General features: G+C 33.4%; 1 protein-coding gene across 2 annotated transcripts in view; it reads left to right on the forward strand.

Moving 5' to 3' along the window:
• LOC136041082 (vitellogenin receptor Yl-like) overlaps positions 1-22,973 on the forward strand; it is a gene marked incomplete at its 3' end in the record, with an annotated part of 238,165 nt that overhangs the window by 192,781 nt on the left and 22,411 nt on the right. For both annotated transcript variants that reach the window (XM_065725635.1, XM_065725636.1), the window contains 4 exon segments: positions 3,042-3,371; positions 14,102-14,260; positions 15,752-15,933; positions 22,403-22,488. In XM_065725635.1, coding sequence (XP_065581707.1) covers positions 3,042-3,371; positions 14,102-14,260; positions 15,752-15,933; positions 22,403-22,488 — 757 coding nt within the window.

Genomic DNA, 22,973 nt, shown 5'->3' on the forward strand with positions numbered 1-22,973 from the left:
AGCGGTTAATTATCCATCTGAATTTTTAAATTCCATATATCTTTCAGGGTTTCCACCACACGTGCTACAACTAAAAATAGGCGTACCAATAATACTTTTAAGAAATATCAACCCACCAAAGCTTTGCAATGGCACGCGACTTGCCGTAAAAAAAAACAATGGAAAGCCTAATAGAGGCGACAATCTTGACAGGGCCTTTTGAGGGTAAGGCTGTTCTTATTCCTCGCATTCCCATGATTCCAACGGATCTGCCTTTTCAATTTAAAAGATTGCAATTCCCAATTCGATTAGCATTTGCAATCACCATTAACAAAGCTCAAGGTCAATCATTAGAAAAATGTGGTATAGATCTTAATACTGATTGTTTTTCCCATGGACAATTGTACGTTGCATGTTCGAGGATCGGTAAACCTGACAATCTATTTATATGCAGCGACAATTGGACAGCGAAGAATGTTGTATATTCGCAAGTTTTACGCAGTTAATTTGTATTGTATCCATCTATCTATCTATCTATATAAAAACGAGTTGTGTGTATGCATGTTTGTTTGTTTGTAAAAAGAGCGTTTGCATATGACGTCATTATTAGTGCATACGGCTTTGTATATGCACAGACAATGGGAAAGCCAAGAATGTTGTATATTCGCAATTTTTACGTAGTTTAACTCCTGCAGACGAAATGAATGCTTGCCTGAAAAATTCTAATTTATGGGCACACGTAAAAATATTAAAATTAACTACAAATATGCGTGTCCGATTGCAAAACGATGATTCTGGTCAAACATTTTCAGATCAATTGCTGGCAATTGGAAACAGAAAGCTTCCAGTAGTGGGAAAGCCAAAAATGTTGTATATTCGCAATTTTTACGTAGTTTGAAACACATATATAAATCTATCTATATTCACAGGTGGGACACAGGGACACAACTACAATGGCGCGTAACTAATATGGCGCGTAACGACTTACGCGCGCGGGGGGGCTTGGGGGGGGGCGCGAAGCGCCCCACCAACTAGGTGTTGGGGTGGCGCGAAGCGCCACCCCAACAGCTAGTAATCTAATAAAAAACAGTTTATTTTTATTAATCAGATTATTATAGTTCCTTCCATTACTACACATTTTTCAAAATTATTTACAATAATATTTGGTTAAGTTATGCATTCAATCAGACACGGGGATAAAAAGGGGTTAACAAGGCTAGTATATAGCAGCTACAACGTATAACTAGATTGGTGTATATTACTAGGGTATATATGATATATACCCTATGTATATGATGTAAATACGGGACCATTAGTAAGGGGGAAGGTGCACTTGCGAGTCAGTGCATTGGTATATTTGGAAAGAGCATGAAAAGAAATCAAGTAATGTGTTCACCTTGTCCAATGTCAGTTATGGAAATTCGTGTATATTTTCCGTTTTAGACGACAAAACTCCCATAAACTTTTTATTAGAGTTTGTAGGAGTAGCTCTTATTATACAGCTCCGCTTTTTTCTGTTCTTTTTCTTTTACCCAGTGTATTGCCAATTAGTGGCAGTGTCTGTCAATTGCCACACTAATCAGGAAAGTTATCATTTCTAGGGCTACATGGTGATATATTTTTTCGCTCATATTTTCCATAGGTTTTCTTTTTTTTAGTAGTAGTAATTAATTTATTATCCAAAAGAAATAACAGAGACAAAATCAATCGGTAGCACACCAAAAGCGTCGCATGCGAGGGTATGCTACTAACAAAAACGAATGAAACGGAGAAGAGAAAAAAAATGATAAAATCAACGAACAAAAAAAAACAAGTTAATCTATACTAAGCAGAAGGGTGAAACCGTGTAACGAGAAAAAAAACATATATAAATAATTCATACATAATAAAACAACATAATATCATGATCCCGAAGCAAAAAAAAACAATAAACAATTATTGTCAATAGTATTGTCAATCTTTATTTTTAAACTTGCTGTTACAACTCCGTGTCTGTATCAAACATCTTTGACATTAAAAATTGTGTTACTGGGCTTTCCTAAGACGCTTATAGTTGTGTAAGATACCACCTAACCAATTTCAACAGATTTCATTTTTAGTGTTATTACTTCAAAAACCGTCATCATACATCGAATATACCCAAGTTTGTATTACACTTTGTGTAAATCGTGAAATATTAGTATTATATGTTGAACAAACAATTTAATAAATGTCACAACTAATATTGCTACTCCTAACAAATGATTGCGAGAGCCGGCCATATTGGCGAATTTATAAATTTTAGTGTTTTTGAAACTTAAAGGAAAGAATCAAAGTAGCAAATTTTTACATTTTTGGATGTAAAAGACAATTTTTGTAGATTTAAGACAAAGTTCGGGTCATATATAGAATAAGCGTCGAAATTTCAATACCATATGTCGAGAAAACGAAGGGAAAAGATAATAATTCTGGAGACGAAAAAGATATTTTTAATTAGCTGTTCTGAAATTTTTTAGCATTTTCTGCAATAAAAGAGAAGAGGAGTTTCAATAGCAAAATCTAAAGGGATATTTAAGAAAATGTATTCTTGATATTGAGGCGAATACAAAACTTATGTAGAGTAAGTTCGAGCATTCTAAGATCACTTACCCGATAAGTCCGATTACGTATCCTTAGTGTTTCACAAGACCTAACTGACGTGAGTGGCTAGTAGGATTAATACTTGAAAAGGTCTAGATTAGTTGTCGGATAAGCCGCCTCTGCTTACCCTGAAAAACTCAGAACCACTGAGCATAATTGACGTTATGCATAAACAAAATATTCAATTTTCCTTAAATTGGAAAAAATATGACAGCAATTGTGAAAAATGACACATCCTCAGTTGCTTGTAAATAAGCTCTGTTTGCAGTGGAGTACACGTGAATAATGGTATTATTCGTGTACTTGCCTATAGCGTTTTGGTTGAAAGGTTGCCGGATAATTATTTGTTATTATCTCTTCATCAATATTATATTATATTACTATAAATAGATTATTATTATAAATTTTTCGTATTATATTCTTAAAGAAAATAAAATTTTCAGATCGACCCTGCTCTGTCGAACACTGCAGTCATGCCTGCCTGAAAACTCCATCGGGGCCACAATGCTTGTGTCCACCTGGTTTTAAGCTCTCTAAGAACAAGCGGAAATGTGATGACGTTAATGAATGTGCCTTAACTGCCATTAGGTCCACAATCTCTTCATCAATTGTGAAGCACCATGACGAAGAGCATCATGACATTCATGAACATCATGATGATACCCTTATTGCTGATGAGTGTGCTCAGACGTGTGAGAATGTCAAAGGTGGATATAAATGTAGATGCCAAAAAGGGTATAGAATAGCAGTAGATGGGCACTCATGTAAAGCAGGTATTACTCCATTTTTGTTATTTTGTTTTTGACATTTCTCGAGATGTGCAACCCAATTTTCTTATGGTATTAAGACAAAATTTGCATCATTTGTAGAGTAAATGTTATCAATAGTGGAGCACTGTGATTATAATTATCATGATATCCGTCAACATCATGATGATATTCTTAGTGCTGATGATTGTGCTCAAACATATGAGAATGTCAAAGGTGGATAGAAATGCAGAAGGCTCGCAGTAGGCGATAACTCTTGTAAAGCAAGTAATCTTTCAGTCATTTTTCTTCTTCGTTTTTGATATGAGAATTCTTTTCTCCGAATTAATAAATCTGGATCTCCGTTTGTCCGTTTATGTCGAGGTGTCAAGCAGGGAGGGGTTTTATCACCTAGTATATTCAAAATGTGCATTTCTGGTATTTTAGATGAAATTAGATCAAATTATTTTATTGGACTCTCAGATGTTTCTTATCTTGCTTATGCAGATGACCTTTTACTTTTGTGTAAAAATAAGCAAGGTCTCTCGTTTATGGTTTCAAAAGTTTCACGTCTATTTTCTAATATTGGTCTTTCTCTTGATGTTGAGAAATGTGAATTTCTAGTTTTTAATGGTCCGACTTCCTCTAATGCTCCCTTAGCTTGTCGCGGTTTTTCAATACCCTTTGTTTCCACCATTCGGTGGTTGGGTATTACTGTTACGAATTCAATTTCTTGCCTACGGCAGTGCACTGTTCGTGATGTTCAAAAGAAAATTCAAACGGGCTATTCTAAGATAGTTGCTAATCGAGGGAAGTATAATAGACGTGCTCTCGGTAGACTATATATGCTACATTTTGTGATCATTCTGTCCTTTATCTTTCTGGTCTTTATCCCCTTCTAAAGAAAAAAGATGTTAATCAGATTCGGATTTTTTATTTCAGATATTGTAAATTTTTACTTTATCTCCCCCCTTGGTATAGCAATAGGAAGATAATTCGTAAGTTTGATGTCCCTGATATAAGTGCAAAGTTGGCCCTCATGTATGGAAGGTTGTCGGAATCAGCTTTTTATCGTTTATCGCTTCATCATCCTTTTGTCCTTCTGTTCGGTTAATCTCATTGTAGCGTAATGTTTTTTCTATTTGTAGTGTATTTTACTTGTCGTGTATTTCATTTTTTTTTTTTTTTTTGTTACTCCACAAGTGCCATAACTTGTTATGATGTGGGTTAAAAATAAATTATTATTATTATTATATTGATGATGAGCATCATGATATCCATGAACGTCAGGATGAAACCCTTATTGCGAATGAATATGCTCAAACTTGTAAGAATGTCAAAGGTGGATAGAAATTTAGATGTTAAATGGGTATAGACTAGCAGAAGTAGGACACTTTTGTAAAGCTATTATTACTCTTTTTTGACATTTCTTGTCAATTTCAAGCAAATGTTTGACATTTGGTTTGGAAATTTGGTTTTTGACATTTCTTGGGAAACGAAAGACCTATGGTATGTAGTGTGTGTCATATGTCAATCAATCAAATCAATCAATCAATCAATTTATTGATACTAAAAGAAAAAACTATTACAAAAGTAAAGTGGTTACTAGGCCCAAGAAGCTTTGCTTGTAATGGACCACAGAGAACAAGAATAAAACACTACTATAAAATATATACAAAAAAAAAAAAGAAAAAAAAAAAAAAAAAAAAAAAAAAAAAAAAAAAAAAAAAAAAAGAAAAAAAAAACACTGGAACAAGACAAGGACATTGAATAGATAGGATATTTAACAGATAGAAGATTTAGAAGGAGATTAACATATAGCTGAAAATGATTTTAAAAGAAGAGAAGAGACATACAAATTAGGAAAGGATTAATAAAGAGAGAAAAATTATTGAATTGGAAATACCCGACGAAATAATGCCTTTGCAGAAAGAAAAAGAGGGACATCCGAAGGGATGGAGTTCCATAATAGAATTGATTGATATACTGGAGACCTCTGGCTTGCTGTAGAAGATCGTTTTGGTAAAATAAATCGTCGAGAAGAATTACGTAAAGAAGAAAAGTACCTACCTGAGCCTGTCCGTGAGAAAAACTGCTGTAGGGGCGGTGGGAGAGTACCTAGAAAAGCAGAATGCGCAAAATAAAGGGTACTTTTACCTATAATATGATCCAGCGGAGCTATTCCAGTATCATTATAAAGATCAGAGGAAGGGTAAAGCCGAGGGAGAAGAAAAGTAGCCTTCACTGCCCTATTTTGGGCTCTTTGAAGTGAGCAGAGAAGAGATTTATTATTATTACCCCAGACAGAGCAGCAATAAGAAAGGTAAGGATAAATAAAAGCATAATAAAGAGAAACCATAATATCAGGAGGAAGAAATGAGTTAATCCGGTGCAACATTGAAGACTGGCGGAGGATTAAGGAACGGGTGTGAGTTATATGCGGTTTGAAAGAAAGAAAACAGTCAAGATACACACCAAGAAATTTCACCACAGTAGCTTGTGGTATAATATCATTCCCAAAAGTCAGGGTGATTGGCTCCTGTACGTCTCGCATACGGTAAGGGGTCCTGAAGTTGACAATGGCACTCTTTCGGCTGTTAAGAGCCATACCATTTGACCAGCACCAATCCTTTATTTTATCAAGAAGACCTTGAGCCATAGAAGTGGCAGATGGCAGGTCCACCGCAGCAATGAAAAAGTTACTGTCATCAGCAAAAAGAACAGGGTGAACATGGGGATGAAGACCATCAACAAGATCATTGATGTAAATTAGAAATAAAAGTGGACCAAGCACAGAGCCTTGTGGGACACCTTTCAATACAGGCAAAGTAGAGGAAGAAGTACAGTTAACCAAAACATACTGAGATCTCTCTGAGAGGTAGGACCTAAACCATTCTAGTGAGACTCCATGCACTCCAAATAAAGATAGTTTAGACAGAAGAACATTGTGGTCAACCATATCAAAGGCCTTAGAAAAGTCGAGAAATAGACCCAAAACACACAAGCCCTTGTCCAGATTAACACGCACAAACTCAGTTGCATCAGAAAGTGCGTGCAAGGTAGAGAATGAGGGACGAAAACCATACTGATGGTTAGTGATGAGAGGATTTCCAGCAGTCGAATTAGTACTAAATACAAATGAAGAGAGTCGACGATACACTACTTTTTCAACAACCTTTGAGATGACGGGAAAAAGAGAAATAGGTCTATAATTTGAAATTAGAGAAGAATCACCTTTTTTATGCAAGGGTACAACGGTAGCAACTTTAAATAAATGAGGAAAAATACCAGAAGAAAGAGAGAGGTTAGTTATATGTGAGATGGGATGAGAAACAAACTGACTGATTTTTTTAAGGACATTATTACTCAAACCAAAACTATCAACTGAACAACTACTTGGAAGTTGAGAAATAATAATAGAAATCTCAGTAGTACTACATGGGGAAAGGAAAAAAGACTTCTCTGTCATAGGAAAACAACTTACTCTACTCAGGGGTGGAATGAGAACTGAGGGAAGTGTGGTGAAATACGAATTGAAGGCACTTGCTAAGGATTTTTTATCCACAACAGATCCATCAGCTTTCCTATAAAGAGATGGGGAAGATTGTTTGAGTTTCTTACGGGAGAGAGCTTCATTAATTACAGTCCAAACCTTGCGCAAATTCCCTTTACACTCATTAATTCGACGTGAAAAATACAGCTTTTTTGCTAAGCGAACTGAAGAAGTGAGCACATTTTTGTAATGTTTATACTTCAGAAGATCTTCCTGTGTCTTACTTTTACATGCAGCCTTGAACAAAGACGCCTTCATATGGGTTGCATTGATCAGACCTCTAGACATCCATGGGCATTTAGGTGTAAAATTCCTTGGCCTCTTTCTAAGAGGAAAATGCTTATCCAACAGAGTGCCCATACGACACAAAAATAATCTAGTTGCACAATCAGCATCATTAGCTTCAAGAACACTAGACCAATCATTACTCTGAAGACTATGTATTAAATTAGAAATTTCTCTATCTGTAAAAGTTCTAAAAGAAGACTTGCCTTTCTCATCCACAGTAATCTCTGTTTTAGGCACAGATAGTGATAGATAAATAGGGAAGTGATCAGAAAGATCAGTGAAAACAAGACCAGACGAGAACTTCAAATTAGGAGAAAGAGAAGTGAAAATATTATCTATTAAAGTGGCAGAATTTCTTGAAGGGTCAACGCGTGAAGGAAAAAAAATTGAAGGAAGTAGCCCAGAAGAAGAAAATACATCAAAAAGATGGTCACATTCATCATTTGATCCAACATTTAACATATTACAATTAAAGTCTCCCAAAACACAAATCCGTTTTTTAGAGAAAGTCCCCACACCAGAAAGCTGATCAAGCAAATCACAGAACAGATGTGTTGGAAAAGGAGGGGGCTTATAAAACAAACAAACAGTATCACATGCAACCTGGCTTTTCAGATCAATAACAAGAGAATAAACTGTCCTACTATTAGACACCACCGATGTAAACAAGGATTCAAGATCAGATCTTCTACAAAATTCAATACTAGATTTTATGAACAAAGAAATACCCCCAGAACACTTTGTTACCATTCTAGGGACATGAATAGCAATATAACCATGCATGTCATAAGCTGTAAAATTATCACTGTCAGATAACCATGTTTCCGTCAAGCCTATGACATCAAAAGGGCAAGAATTATCAGACCACAGATACGATTTAAGAGTGTCCCACTTATCTCTTATCCCACGCACATTCAAACAAAAAACATTAAAGCACCTGTTTGAAGAGAGTGAGGGCATAATATTATCACAATAATCAATGGTGGTGTGATAATTACAGCTAGAACTAACCATAGATTCAAGGAGAGGGTCAGAAGTGTGTGCCTCTTGTTTACCAGCACTACTTGGTTGATCAAATATAACTGAATTAAGAATAGAAGAATTCATAAGGAAAGAGAAATCACCCATATTTATCTCAGACATAAAAAACCTTCACAAATGACACACTATCCATAGTACACTTGAAGGTAATGGAATCATAAACAAAGAAAAAGAAATATCAGTGGGATGGCAGATATTAACCAAAGAAAGGGGTCAAATAATGTGGCACCAATCAGGAAAAGATGAGCTGTGAGTGTTAAGGCATGACAAACAATGACAGAAATTAGGCTACATAAAGGCAATAGGATCTCAAACAAATATAAAGAGACATTAGTAGGATGGCTCATAATATTTGAAGAATAGGCTAAATTTACAATATGGGACCAGTAAAATTTATGTGAGCTGTAAGTGTGCTGACATGACAAAAGTGTGATAGAAAATAGCATACATGAAGGTGATAGGAACACAAACAAATACAAATAAATATCAATGGTAAGACACACAATATTCAAAGTATAAGACCAAAATAGATTTGAGCAATCAAAATTATGTGATCTGCATGTGAACACACAGAACAAAGATATGATAGAATTAAGGCAAAATAAATTTGTCAAAGTACTGGCCAAAAGTATAATGTGGAGCCAGTCAAGATTATAAGAGCTGCAATTATGCTGACATGACAAGAATATGATAGAAATTGGCCTACATGAAGGTGAGAAAGTCAAAAACAAAAATAAAAAAAATTCAGTAGGATGGCATATATTAATCATAATATTGGCCCAAAATATAATATGGGAACAGTCAAAACTCGATGAGCTGCAAGTGTGCAGACACAACAAGAACGTTCTAGAAGCCATGCAACATGATGGTGATAGGATCACAAACAAACATAATGAAAAATCAGTGGAAAGGCACATATTAATTAAAGGAGTGGCACAAAATATAATGTGTAACCAGTTAAAATTATGTGAGCTATAAGTATGCTGACATGACAAGAGTAAAACAGAAAGCAAACTACATGAAGGTGGTAGAATCACAAACAAACATAGAGCAATATTAGTGGGAAGGGACATATCATCCAAGGTATTGCCCCAAAGCATAATATAGCACAAGTCAGAATTACGTGAAGACAGTGAAGAGTGAAAAAGGAAAAATGTAAGAACATAAAATAAATTCATACAAAAACAATTCAACATATTATAACAAAGTGAACTAAAATCCATCACTTCAATTCTCTGCATTTGCAGCACACAAATCAATTTCATCCTGATCACTGAACTTAACTACTCTTCCAGACTGAGTTTTATACAGGATATCACCTTTACTGGACCAAACATTACGTAAACCAAGCTTTGACTTGGCATATGAAAGAAGCTGTAAGCGTGGTTTTGTAAGCATCTCAGAAAATAGTGTCCCAGATCCTTTCAAATCCTTCTTTTGTCTGAGAAGCAGTTGGCGAATTCGTAAATTACAAAATTCTACAACTATGGGTCTGGGTTTGGCAGATGGTTTGCCAATTCTTTTGGCTGATACAACATCAGACTGGGTAATTGGTATGCCAGGAAATTTCACAGCACATAGTGACATGAACTGACTTTCAGTGTTTTCAATGGGGGCATCTTCTTTCACCCCAAAGACAATAATTTGGTTGCTCAAAGCCTGCTGTTCAAAACGATCATTTAATCTTGCCAGGTTAGACTGGATAGGCTTGAAAGAGCTCTCAAGGTCTTTCATTGATGACCCTAGAGTAGTCAAAGAAGATTCAATTGAAGATATGCGTTTATTATAGCTTTCAAGGGTCTTATCAACTAGACTACTAAGATCTAGACTGAGGCCAGCATACACATCCTGCTTGATTGCATCCAGCTTATCTGAAGAAATAGTGGCATCATGTTGAATGAATGCCTGTTCCTCTTTCATTATGGTCACAGCCTCATCTACCTGGGTAGAGATCTTGGCCAATATGAGGTCATCAAGTAACCCTTTCACTGAAGATTTAAGGCTGTCAGGATGCAGTGAATCTGCTAACATTTTGTGTTTAATTTTTATATTATTCATGTGGCTAGTCAGGATGAGTATTTGCTCTGAGACAGATTCTGATCCAGAGAATTGGAGTGAGCTGTCTGACCTAAGTTCACGGGGTGGCTTGATTTGACCTTTCATTACTTACTTAATGTGAACAACAAGACAGGTACAGAGTAAGCAGTAGTATATGGCAGGCTGGGTATAAGGCAGGATATGGTTCACAATCTAGCAGCAAATTTCAAATAACAAAGCAGGAGCAAATTAAAATTAGCATAGGTCTCACCTGATGAGTCCCCTCTTACACCCCAGGGGTAGGGGCTGCTAAGTATGCCTGCCTTTACCCACTGGTAGGCAGGCAGAACCAGTACTTCGGGCGTGGTGACATATGAGAATGTCAAAAGTGGATAGAAATGTAGATGTTAAACGGGTGTAGACTAGCAGTGATTGGGCACTTTTGTAAAGCAAGTGTTACTCTATTTTTTTGTTATTTTTGACATTTCTTGTCAATTTCAAGGAAATGTTTGACATTTGCTTTTGAAATATGGTTTTTGACATTTCTTGGGAAATGAAAGACTTATGGTATTTGGTGTGTCTCATATGCATAGTAAATGTCATTAATAGGGAAGCACCATGATGGTGAGCATAATGATATCTATGAACATTCTGATCATGCCTTTGTTGCTGATAATGCCAAAAGGGGTGTAGACTAGCAGCAGATCAACATTATTGTAAACCAGGTATTATTCTAGTTTTTTAATTTTTGTTTTGACATTTCTTGTCAATGTCGAACAAATGTTGGATATTTATTGGTATTTCTTGCGATATCCAAAACAAATTTCTTATGGTATAAGAAAAAGTTTGTATCTTTTTTAAGTTTGTATTTTCTGATGGTATTAAGACAAAAGTGTGAGAATGCCAAGGCTGGATATAAATGTAGATGACAAAAAGGGTATGGACTAGCTGTAGATGTCAAAAAGGGTATGGACTAGCTGTAGATGGGCGCTTTTATAACTCAAGCATTACTTTATATTTTGCTCTCTATGAATTTATTGAAGTAAAATGTAGCACGGAGTTTATCATACAATATTTCAATTTGTTATAACGTCGGTGATTCCCAGCAAATTGCAGTCAATAATGTTGTACAACGAGTAGCTGAGACGTTTCCAAAGTTCCAATCTAACCTGGAGTGTAGGTATGGCTCCTCGGTCGGCTATTTAATTAAATAATTAATATATAATTATTATAATTATATATTACAATTATTTTAATATATATATATATATATATATATATATATATATATATATATATATATATATATATATATATATATATATATATATATATATATATATATAATTATATATATAATTAAATATATATAATTATATATAATTAATATAATAATTAATTAAATAATTAAATATGTTATAACTTCGGTGATTCCCAGCAAATTACAGTCAATATTGTTGTACAAGGAGTAGCTGACACGTCTCAAAAGTTCCAATCTAACCTGGAGTGTCGGTATGGTTCCTCGGTCGGCTATCTAATTAAATAATTAATATATAATTACTATAATTATATATTATAATTATTCTAATTATATATGTATATATATATATATATATATATATAATTAAATATATATAATTATATATAATTAATATAATAATTAATTAAATAATTAAATTTGTTATAACGTCGGTGATTCCCAGCAAATTACAGTCAATAATGTTGTACAACAAGTAGCTGACACGTCTCCAAAGTTCCAATCTAACCTGGAGTGTCGGTATGGTTCCTCGGTCGGCTATCTAATTAAATAATTAATATATAATTATTATAATTATATATTATAATTTTTGTAATTATGTTTATATATATATATATATATATGTATATATATATATATATATATATATATATATATATATATATATATATATATATATATATATATATATATGTATATATATATATATATATATATATATATATATATATATATATATATATATATATATAATTATATATATATATATATATATATATATAATTATATATATATATAATTAAATATGTATAATTATATATAATTAATATAATAATTAATTAAATAATTAAATTTGTTATAACGTCGGTGATTCCCAGCAAATTACAGTCAATAATGTTGTACAACGAGTAGCTGACACATCTCCAAAGTTCCAATCTAACCTGGAGTGTCGGTATGTTTCTTCCGTGGCTATTTAATCAAATAAATAAATTATTTAAATAAGCCCTTGAGTAAGTCGAAGTTTTCTAAAAACAAACAAAATGTGATAATGTCAGTGGACATGCCTTAACTATAATTCCTGCAACTATTTGTTCAGAAACTGTGAACCATAATTATCACGACTCTTTGATAATATGTGAATATCATGGAAGAAAAAAGGAGTGGGGGCTCGTGAAAACAAATGTGGATCTGTCCTCTACTCAGATGGTTATATATATATATATATATATATATATATATATATATATATATATATATATATATATGGTATTATATATATATATATATATATATATATATATATATATATATATATATATATATATATATATATATATATATATATATATATATGGTTAGTATTATTTGTCATTACCTTCAGTCTAAGAATGCAGTTAGTAAAGAATTTATCCAGTAAAATGCTTTTAACAAATCAAAGAGGCTAACATTTTAGTTTGTTCTATATTTGTAGATGCCATTGCTCATAATTTTGTGCTATCTGATTTCGCAATGCGATAACAGCAATAAAAAATAAATTTGTATTAATAATAATTGAGCTCTAGTACACAATTAAGTCACTAATCTGCGTAAGTTGATGATCTTGTAATCAAATCGTTTAATCAAATCGGTTCTATTCAACGAAATCTCAATCGAACCGTCAATCGAACAAAATTCTACTAAAGAATTGAAATTGCCTTTTTTTTTGTCTGTGAAAATAAAACTCTTGGATAAACAAAGTCGTCTGAGATAAATTTAAAAAGTCCAATCATTTTGAGTGAATTCCAATTCCTCTTTTCTTACTTTTTTTCACTGAGCAGCTTATTTATTTATTTTTTATGGCATTTTTTGTATTTAATATTTTACTTGGTAGTGTACTTTCTTTTTTATAGCTATTTTTGGTTTTACATTTTTCTGGTACAGACAGGCGATGGCTCAATGTTTCAGTTCTGGAAGTGCTGTTTCCAGCTGTTTTTCTTTTAGGGTCTTTTTCTCGGGTCTTCATTTCCCTCTTTTTGTCCCATTGCTATTTGAATAAAAATGTTTTTTGTATTGTGGGGTGGGGTGTCTACTATGACGTGGTGAGTAATTGATATTATGTCTATTATTTTTTCTCTTTCTTCTTTTTCATGTCTTTCTTTAATGTATTATCCATTTATTTCGTTTTTTATTTCTTTAGTTGTTTTATCTGTGCAAAACTAGCTTGTCTCTCCGCTAGATATTTGAGTATTTAGTATATTATATTTAATTGAAAAATAAATGAATCTGAAAACTCCATAAATGCTCTGCCAACCAAGTGAAAGACGACTTCCTTTTACGAATTAATAAAATTAATTAATAAAATAAAAATAACTAATAAATTAATTAATTAATAAATTAATTAATAAAATGCAATTAACTAATAAATAAAATTTTTATCGTTTTGTCAGTAAGCCCGGAACTAATGTATTCAACGGGAGTTGGCTGAAAAAATTAATGTAAATTAAATAATCCTCTAAGTAGCCAAGTTGGGTGAATTTGTATAAATGTGGAACTGAGGTTTTTTATTATATTATAATCATTCACAAAGGTTATCTTTTATAGATATTCGACCGTATTTACTGTTTGCTACTCTGCATAACATTCGGTCCTTGAGAGCTGATTGGAAAATTCCAGAATTTGTGCCTGTAGCTGCACACTCCGATGATGGTATAGTCGATATGAACTTCGATATTCAGGAAGAAAAGCTTCTGTGGTTGTCAAGTAAGTACCCCATTGTATGTATAATACATTTTCCTTGCTATAACATAATGCATAATAATTATAATTATATTAATATGTTAGTTGATGTATTCATATATATATATATATATATATATATATATACATATATATATATATATATATATATATATATATATATATATATATATATATATATATATATATATATATATATATATTTATATATATATATATATATATATATCGGTAATATTAACATCATATATGTATATATTAATGTGTGTCTGTATATATATATATATATATTAATTAAACTAATTGCAAAATAAACTCAGAGTTAATATGTAAAACGTATTTATTTATATATATATATATATATATATATATATATATATATATATATATATATATATATATTATATATATATGTATATATATACATATATATATATATATATATATATATATATATATATATATATATATATATATATATATATATATATATATATATATATATATATATATATATATATATATATAATATAATGTATATCTATAATACATATAATATTGAGTTATAATATATATTTGAATTTTATATGTTGATATTATAATATATATGCTACCGTGAATGTCCAAAATCGGTTAATGTCGACATTCACTGGTGAATTTCTGAATTTCCTTTTTCTCTGCTTGGATTCAATCTGTTGTTTCAGTCTTATGCTAGCTATGTTGGTAAAAGTTAAAGCTTGGTTAGATTATGTTAGTTCAGGTGAGATTAAATTTGGTTATAAATCTAAGAAATGGGTGAAAAACCTAAGCTAACCAAACCTAATCTAAGTTAATCTTGCATTAAAATGCAAAAATTCACTGGCAGCGCTGACTAAATCAAAGGGATAAAAAAAAGGTATTTCAGACCTTTATCGGTGAATATTGACATTCACCGATTTTGGACATTCACCATTTGTGCATAATATAAACTGCGATGGTGTAATCGACATGAACATTGACATTGAGGAGAGAAAGTTTCTGAGGTCGTCAGACCAGTTCGCTTTGCAGTTTTAAACTGTACTGTGCTAAACTTTTGTAATTCAACATATTTCGCATAATTCAAGCTAAATATTTACGGTATATATTTTCAGTTTCCTTAAACGGCACTTTAGAATAAAAATCATTGCAGAAAAAAAATGTATAATTTTGTAATAAATAATGAGTTTTCTGCGGATCTAACTAAAGCTTTTTTAACTAGAATAAATGACCAATCCTGTCTATTTACTTTTACCTTTTCACGGTAGATATATTGGGCATGTACGCCCTCTTCTCTCCTTCCAAAATAACTGAATGCTCATATGCTATTGTCATTTTTTTTCTTGACAAAGCCTCTATGTGTTTGCTTGATTTTAATTTTATTTCCATTTATTGGGATTTTTGTTTTGATTTTAGGATTTTTATTTTGATTTCAGGAATTTTTTGAACAAAACATTTATTACTAAAATCCTTTTTCAGGTTTTGGAATCATCTACTCCGTGAATAGCTCAGCAATATCAAATCCTCATGCATCATATTTTCCTGTTCGATATAACCTGGGACTTAAAAAGACTATTTCCTTCACCTATGATTGGGCCAGCAAAGATGCTTTTGTCGTTGAAAGAAGATACAATGGTGATAAGGAATTATCTTATTTAAAGGTATTATTTACTATAATTTACTTTGTAGTCTATATGGTTGATGTATATAATATTTGATATAATGCATTACATTCATTATATTTTACTGTTGGGTTAGGTTGCAGTTGAATGCTTGGAAAACTAGACTGCAATCTACAACCAGAAAAACCTCTTCCTAGCTAATTTAGCTACTATGGGTTGCCTCTCCGTAGTAGCATAATATTTGTAGGCATGAATATATAATGAGTCGAAGGTAATAGGCTTGGGACTTTTTGGGCAGGATTTCGACTGTTGTTGGTAGAAGAGCATCGCCAAGTGCTGAAAACCATGTTGTGACCAAGATGGGCCCAGGATTGCACAAAGCCTCCAACTTACTGGAGGTCCCAGGGACTTCTTACTGTCCGGTTCTAAGCCGGCTTAAGCGCTTCGGTCTGGACTTGAGAAGATATGTTGGTCCCCGTCCTGTACTGGTACCCGGGATCATTGCTTTTCCTGAGGCCAAAATAATTTCAAAGATATAAAGAACATGAAAATTGGAACTTGGAATGTTACGACTTTAAAAAATGACTATTGCATCGTCATTTTGACTGACGAATTCAGACGGTTTGAACTGGATTGATTAGGAGTTTCAGAAACTCATATCCCAGGTGTAGGAAGCATGAAATTAGGTGACATAGAAGTTGTTTATTCAGGCGGGAAGGATGGGGTACATAGACAGGGAGTATGGCTCATGATGAACAAGGAAGCTGCTAAGCTAACGGTGGGAAGGTGTTAATAATAGAATACTAATTGCTCATTTTTTGACTAAAATGTTCAGGCTATCAGTTATAGTTGTATATGCCCCTGTTGAATCAGCTGATGGAGATACTAGTGACTCAGATGAATTTTACTTACAGTTACAGGAGCAAATAGACAGGGTACCAGGTAGAAATATGGTGTTTTTGCTTGGAGATTTTAACGCCCAGGTTAGTAGAAATAGGGATAGATGGTATCCTAGCCTAGGTAAATTAGGTGTAGGAACTGAAAAAAGTAATGGCTATAGACTTTTGCAATTTTGTAGGTATAACAATCTAGTTATAAACAATACGGTGTTTCGTCGCAAAATGGCCCATAAGTTGACATTGTATTCACGTGATGGTAAGAAGTAAACCTTATTGATTATGTTATTGTTAACCGAAGACTAGCAGGATCAATACAAGATACTAGGGTGTACAGGAGGGCTGTTATTGATGTTAAAAGTAAAGATCATCATCTAATAGTGTTTAAGGTTAATTTAAAGCTGAAATTTCGGAAGGGTAACTACCTCCCGGAAAGTTATGATGTTGGTAGACTCCAGGATAAAATTTTGAAAAAAACCTTCCAGGAACAGTTGAATACAAAAATTGAGAGTTTAAAATTTGACAATGTGGAAGATGGATGGAATAATTTTAGAAAAACAATTTGCGAAGTTGCTGATGGTGTCTTAGGGAAGAGTGCTAAGACTGCAACTAGGAATATTAGTGAAAAAGCTTTAGGTTTAATAGAGAGTAGACGGGGTTTGTACAAGAATTATCTGAGTGATAGGTCGTATGAAAACAAAAGTATTGTAAAGAAAGTGGAGAAAGCAAAAAAATATGAACTAGGGAGATGTGAAGTGGAGGCCATGGATAAAATTGCTGAGGATCTGGAAGATGCAGTAAAATATTATACTGGCATGTTAATAAATTGAAAAGGAAGAGTCAATCCAGACTAGTCACAGTTAAATATAGAAATGGAGCCACAATTAGTGATAAAGAAAAACTTAAAGAAAGATGGGCGGAATATTTTGAGAATGTGCTAAACCGAGATACAGCTGAAAATGAAAAAGTTTGTGAGGCCTTGGATGTGAAGGAAGATTTGTTTAGTGAGGAATAATTGGCGTCAGTACTAAAAGGATTAAAAAATAATAAGGCTCCAGATGCTGATAGTGTGATAAATGAATTTCTTAAATATGGTGGCTCTGAGGTTAGGAATAAGCTACTGAAGGTTATGAATATGATTTTTGAAAAGGGGAAGTACCTAATGATTTTAGGAAAACCTTAATTAAACCACTGTATAAGAAAGGTGACAAGAGTGAATGTCGTAATTATCGAGGCATTAATCTGGTCTTTATAGGTAGCAAATTACTTAGCAATATGATACATTTTAGACTGAGTGATGCTGTAGACAAAGTTTAAAGGGAAGACCAGTGCGGTTTTAGAAAAGGTAGAGGATGTATCGACCAAGTTTTCACTCATAGGTTAATAATTGAGAAGTCCCTTCGTTGTCAAATCGATTATGAGCAAGCTTTCGGTTCTGTTGATAGAAGAGCGTTAGCAATGGTCTTATCCTTATATGGTATACCAGAAAAATACATTAAAGTGATTTGTGCTATGTACGAGAATAATACTGCTGTGGTTAATGTAGGATGTGAGGTTAGCAACTGGTTTTGTATTAAATTAGGAGTAAAGCAGGGTTGTTTTCTATCCCCCTTTATATGGATCATTTTGATGGACTTCGTCTTAAGGAGCACAGGAAAGGCAAATTGGAGACCACGGAATCAAATGGGGAGGAAAAACGCTCCTGGACTTAGATTATGCTATGATGATGACAGTGGTCAAATATGGTTCTGAAGCATGGGCGCTCCGAAAAGCAGATGAAAATTTACTAGATGTTTTCCAGAGAAATTGCCTACGGATTGTTCTGGGTACCCGGCTGACTGACCGTATTTCAAACAGTAGGCTGTACGAAAAATGTGGTTCAATCCCGCTTTCTAGGGCTATAATGAAAGAAAGGTTGAGATGGCTAGGCCACGTTCTGTGGATGAAGGATGACAGATTGCCGAAGATTGTTTTTTTTTGCCAACCGTCTGAGGCTACACGGAAAGCAGGTCCTCCTTGTCTGGGTTGGGAGGATGTCATAAATAAAGATTTAAAGGAAATCGAAACTTCCTGGGAGGGTGTAACGAGGGAGGCCTTGAATAGATTCGGTTGGAGGAAGAGCGTGCGTAGCTGTGTTGGCCTCAGGCGGCTTGTTGCTGCAGTGAGTTATTAGTAGTAATAGTAGTAGTATCCTAAACTTTCGTCTCAAAGAGTTTGGTTAACTTAAAAGCGTGAAAACTGTCGCCAGCATCGACAAAAGAAATCACCTTTGCCATCTAGCGTTTGCCATTTTACGGCATTTTTCAATGTAGCAATAAGGCAAAGTTATGGTTATTCCCGAGAATTGGCCAAATAAGTATGGTAAATAGGGTCAGATCTTAGTTTTGAATTAAGGCATGAATATGAAGTCTGAAAGAATGTCAAGAAACGTCAGATGCTAGATGGCGTTGTTAATTTTGGTCGCGCTAGCGTCAGTTTCCACTCTTTTAAATTACCAAACTCATTGTTTTGTCTTAGAAACCTATTTCGTCTTTGTTTCATCCTGATTGACGTTTAACCTCGAGTAATCATACTGACCTATTTTGCACGTGGACGTAGACTTGTTGCAAACAGCTGTGAAAAGAGGTATTTAAAAGAAATCTGGGACATTTTCAAGGAAAAAACGGAGGGAGGGGGGGGGGCAGAACGACTTCTTATATAATACACTTGCCCCCTGACTATTACTGGCTATATAGAGCTGTATAACCTTAGTGTTTGCCGTTTCTTGGTATTTTTTCAGTGTAATATTAAAATTAAATTATTGTAATTGGTAAGATTAGCGTAATAATAGCTGTCTGATCTCAGTTTCTGAAAAAAAAAACGCAATTACAAAGCTTAAGAAAACGTCAAGAAATGTCTAACATCTCCAAGCTTCCCCGTCATGTAATCTTCGGGTATTTTTAAGTGACGAAAGACATAAATTTAGAACGGTTTTTATCACACTCATTTTGAAATTAGCAAAAATAATTTATTTAAATATTTATTTATCATATATCCAGCCTTGTGCCTGGGATTCTGCAGACCTAGTTCTTAGCACGTACTAGGCAGCCACCAGGCCCCCTGGTGGAGGGAGGAATAATTATTTACATTATTTCTTTATAGTGTGTATTTTATCTCTTATTTAGACAAGTATCCCCCCCTCGTATGGAAAATAACGTATATTTACTTGCTTTCAGCGGCATCAATTGGCAATGTAGGGGGTAGGGACGAAATGTTTTTCAAAAATCTAGGGGAGTGATCTATTTTTTTCGACTTATCAATGAGAATACCAAAAAAGGACATTTGCCAATAAAAGACCCCCCCCCCCCCCTGAAACGGTATTTTTCGGAATCTAATATGGCAAAAAATCGAGAGTGTAGATTTCTATTAGTCGTAAGAAATTTCTATTTTTTAGTGAATTTAGTTTGACTGTCTCACAAAGGATTAATGACCATTCAGGTTTAAGGGATAAATGTTGAAACGGTTAAAGGTTAAACATATTTGAGCATTTTAACGATTTTTTTTTATTAGTTTTTGAATTTGAGGTAATTTTTTTGTTAGTTTTTTTTTTTTTTTTTGAGGATTAATTAATTAATCTACTTTTGGCTGTTTCACACAAGGTTGAATCTAAAAATAAATAGGCTATGGGTTGAGTCTGTCACTGCAATATATCGTAGTAACTGCAATATCAAAAGTATATTTACACCTTTTTTTATTAATTTAAAACAGATCCAGAAAAACATTGAATTTTCTTATGAAGAAAATTTGGGGAGAAAACATCAGCTTCAAGCTCTTTTCATTGCACTTTTGTGAGAAGTGAAAATATCCTTATGATTAATGCCCCACAGATGTTTGCGATCAAACCTTTTTGTTTGCTGCCAGCTGGGTGAGGAATATAAATTTCCTGCCTTTCAGATACTGCTACTGCTAACGACAACTTACTGACTTAACAACAACTTACCAAGCCGCCTGAGACCATCACAGCTACGCACGCTCCTCATCCGTGTGTCTTTTTTATAACTAAACTAAAAGGACTACTATAAGGAAAAAAAATTACATTTACATTTGTCTTCTTGATCTGGATTCCCCCTTCCAACAAAATTTTATTTCCCTTTTCCAGGAATAATGAAGATAATGGTTCAAAAATGTACTTTTTGGCGTTTTGACTCATAAATTCTGTTAAGCAACCTACATGAAAGACTTAAAAACTGACTGTTTGTTTGATGACTGCTGAATGTATCCAGCCGTACTTGTAATTTCATTCCTTCGAAGATGAAATACTTTGTTTATTCATATTTGGTTTGATCTAAAAAACTTTGGCTCGTATTTTTCTTATAGGTAAAGTATAAATAGATAAAGTCATCCTTACGCCCAGAAAGAATACCTCAAAAGCCCTAAAAATATTTCAATTTCTGGCCCCTTCCCTGGAAAGAATCCTCTGAGTGTCCCCTCTTCTAAGTCTTTAACTTATCTCTCCCTCTGGTTGTTAAATTAGTCTGAAAGGATTACTTTAAAATTGAGTTTGCCATTGTATTACATTAGTTATTACCTTTTTTGCACTAAAGGCTTGGGTCTAGAAAATTGGAAACAAAAAGATATGTTTAATTTAATTCAAGTTTTTTGAATCCAAACCTTTTTATCAGTTTAATGCAATACTTAAATTTTGTTGACATAATTATATTTTATAGATGCTATTTATAGTTTATTTTATATCTAATCAGAGATTTTTGCAAAATAATGCTGGTATAAAAAAAAGGAACATAGAAAACCAGAAGTTTTTGGGGAATATAACTTTTATAGTTTATCTTCCTCACAATTTCCTCGCGCTTAGTGTCCCATACCGTTAAGTCAGTGATTGCGTACGGTATATCTTGCTTGACTTTTCATAGGCTGTGTCTTCATTTGTGGTTTATCTGCTGACATAGGACACTTGGAATAAACAATTTCCCGAAGTTCAACTAGGTTGATACACTTAATTGACGTACACGGTGCTTCTTACTCCCGGAAAATTTGTCTCAAAACTTCCTTAGAATATTTAATTTCTACCCCCCTCCTGATAAAATCATTTGCCTGGACTTCCCTTTAAATCTTTGACCAATATGCCCTTCTAACATTTAAATTAATTTGAGATGATTATGTTGAGTTGAGCGTGACATTGTTGAGTCCACGGTTTATTGAGTCTAAGCCTTTTTAGGCCGTTTAGCCTAATATTTTTGTAACAGTATTTCGAGGATTAAAGGGGCTTATCTGTTTTATCGGCTTTGAATATTAACATTTGCATTTTATATGTTGTGGATGGCAATGAGTAAATAAATAAATTTTCTTGCCTTTTTTCTACATTCGCGAATAATTGTCCCAAAGGCCTCCAGGATACTTGACTGTTTACCCTGTTCCCTTATTTTATTTACCTGTCCTCTTATACTTATCAACGCCAAGACATGGACTAATTTACATCTCTAGCAGTTAAACTTATTTTAAATGAGCATATCAGAGGTGAAGCTTGATTTGATTTACTTTTTTTAGTGCTGATTCTTTAGCTAAGCCATACGGCCTAATATAATTTGACACGAACATTGATTGTCTGTTTATTACAGGTTTGCAGATTGGATCGAAGCATTTGTGATACAATCTACACCACCCATAGCCTCATCACAGATATTGCTTGTGATCCCACAGTTAAGTGAGTAGCCACATTTACTACCACTACTAACAAGAACTCACTGCTGCACCAAGTCACTTCAGGCCAACACAGATACACACACTCCTCCATCCCAATCTATTCAAACGATCCCTCTTTACGCCCTACCAAGAAGTTTCCATTTTCTTAAATTACTGACATTAGTCAGTAGTCACATTTGTCTGGCCTTAATTGACTATTCTTAAGCAGCGTCTTCATCTGCCCTTTTCTGAGAAAACTTTACCAGATATCATACTGGAAAATTTGGAATAAAAACGTTCCAGGATTTACTTATATTCAATTTATATTCAATATTTATTGTATTCAATATTTATTTATATTCAATATTCAATATTTATTATATTCAAGTTACATTCAATGTATAATGCTTAATTGATTCTCACTTGCCTACATTAGGATCAAAATATCCTTGAATTCAGCTAAATTAATTCACTTAGTATATATATATATATATATATATATATATA

The sequence above is a fragment of the Artemia franciscana genome, chromosome 21 (genome assembly GCF_032884065.1).
Source record: "Artemia franciscana chromosome 21, ASM3288406v1, whole genome shotgun sequence".
Taxonomy (NCBI): domain Eukaryota; kingdom Metazoa; phylum Arthropoda; class Branchiopoda; order Anostraca; family Artemiidae; genus Artemia; species Artemia franciscana.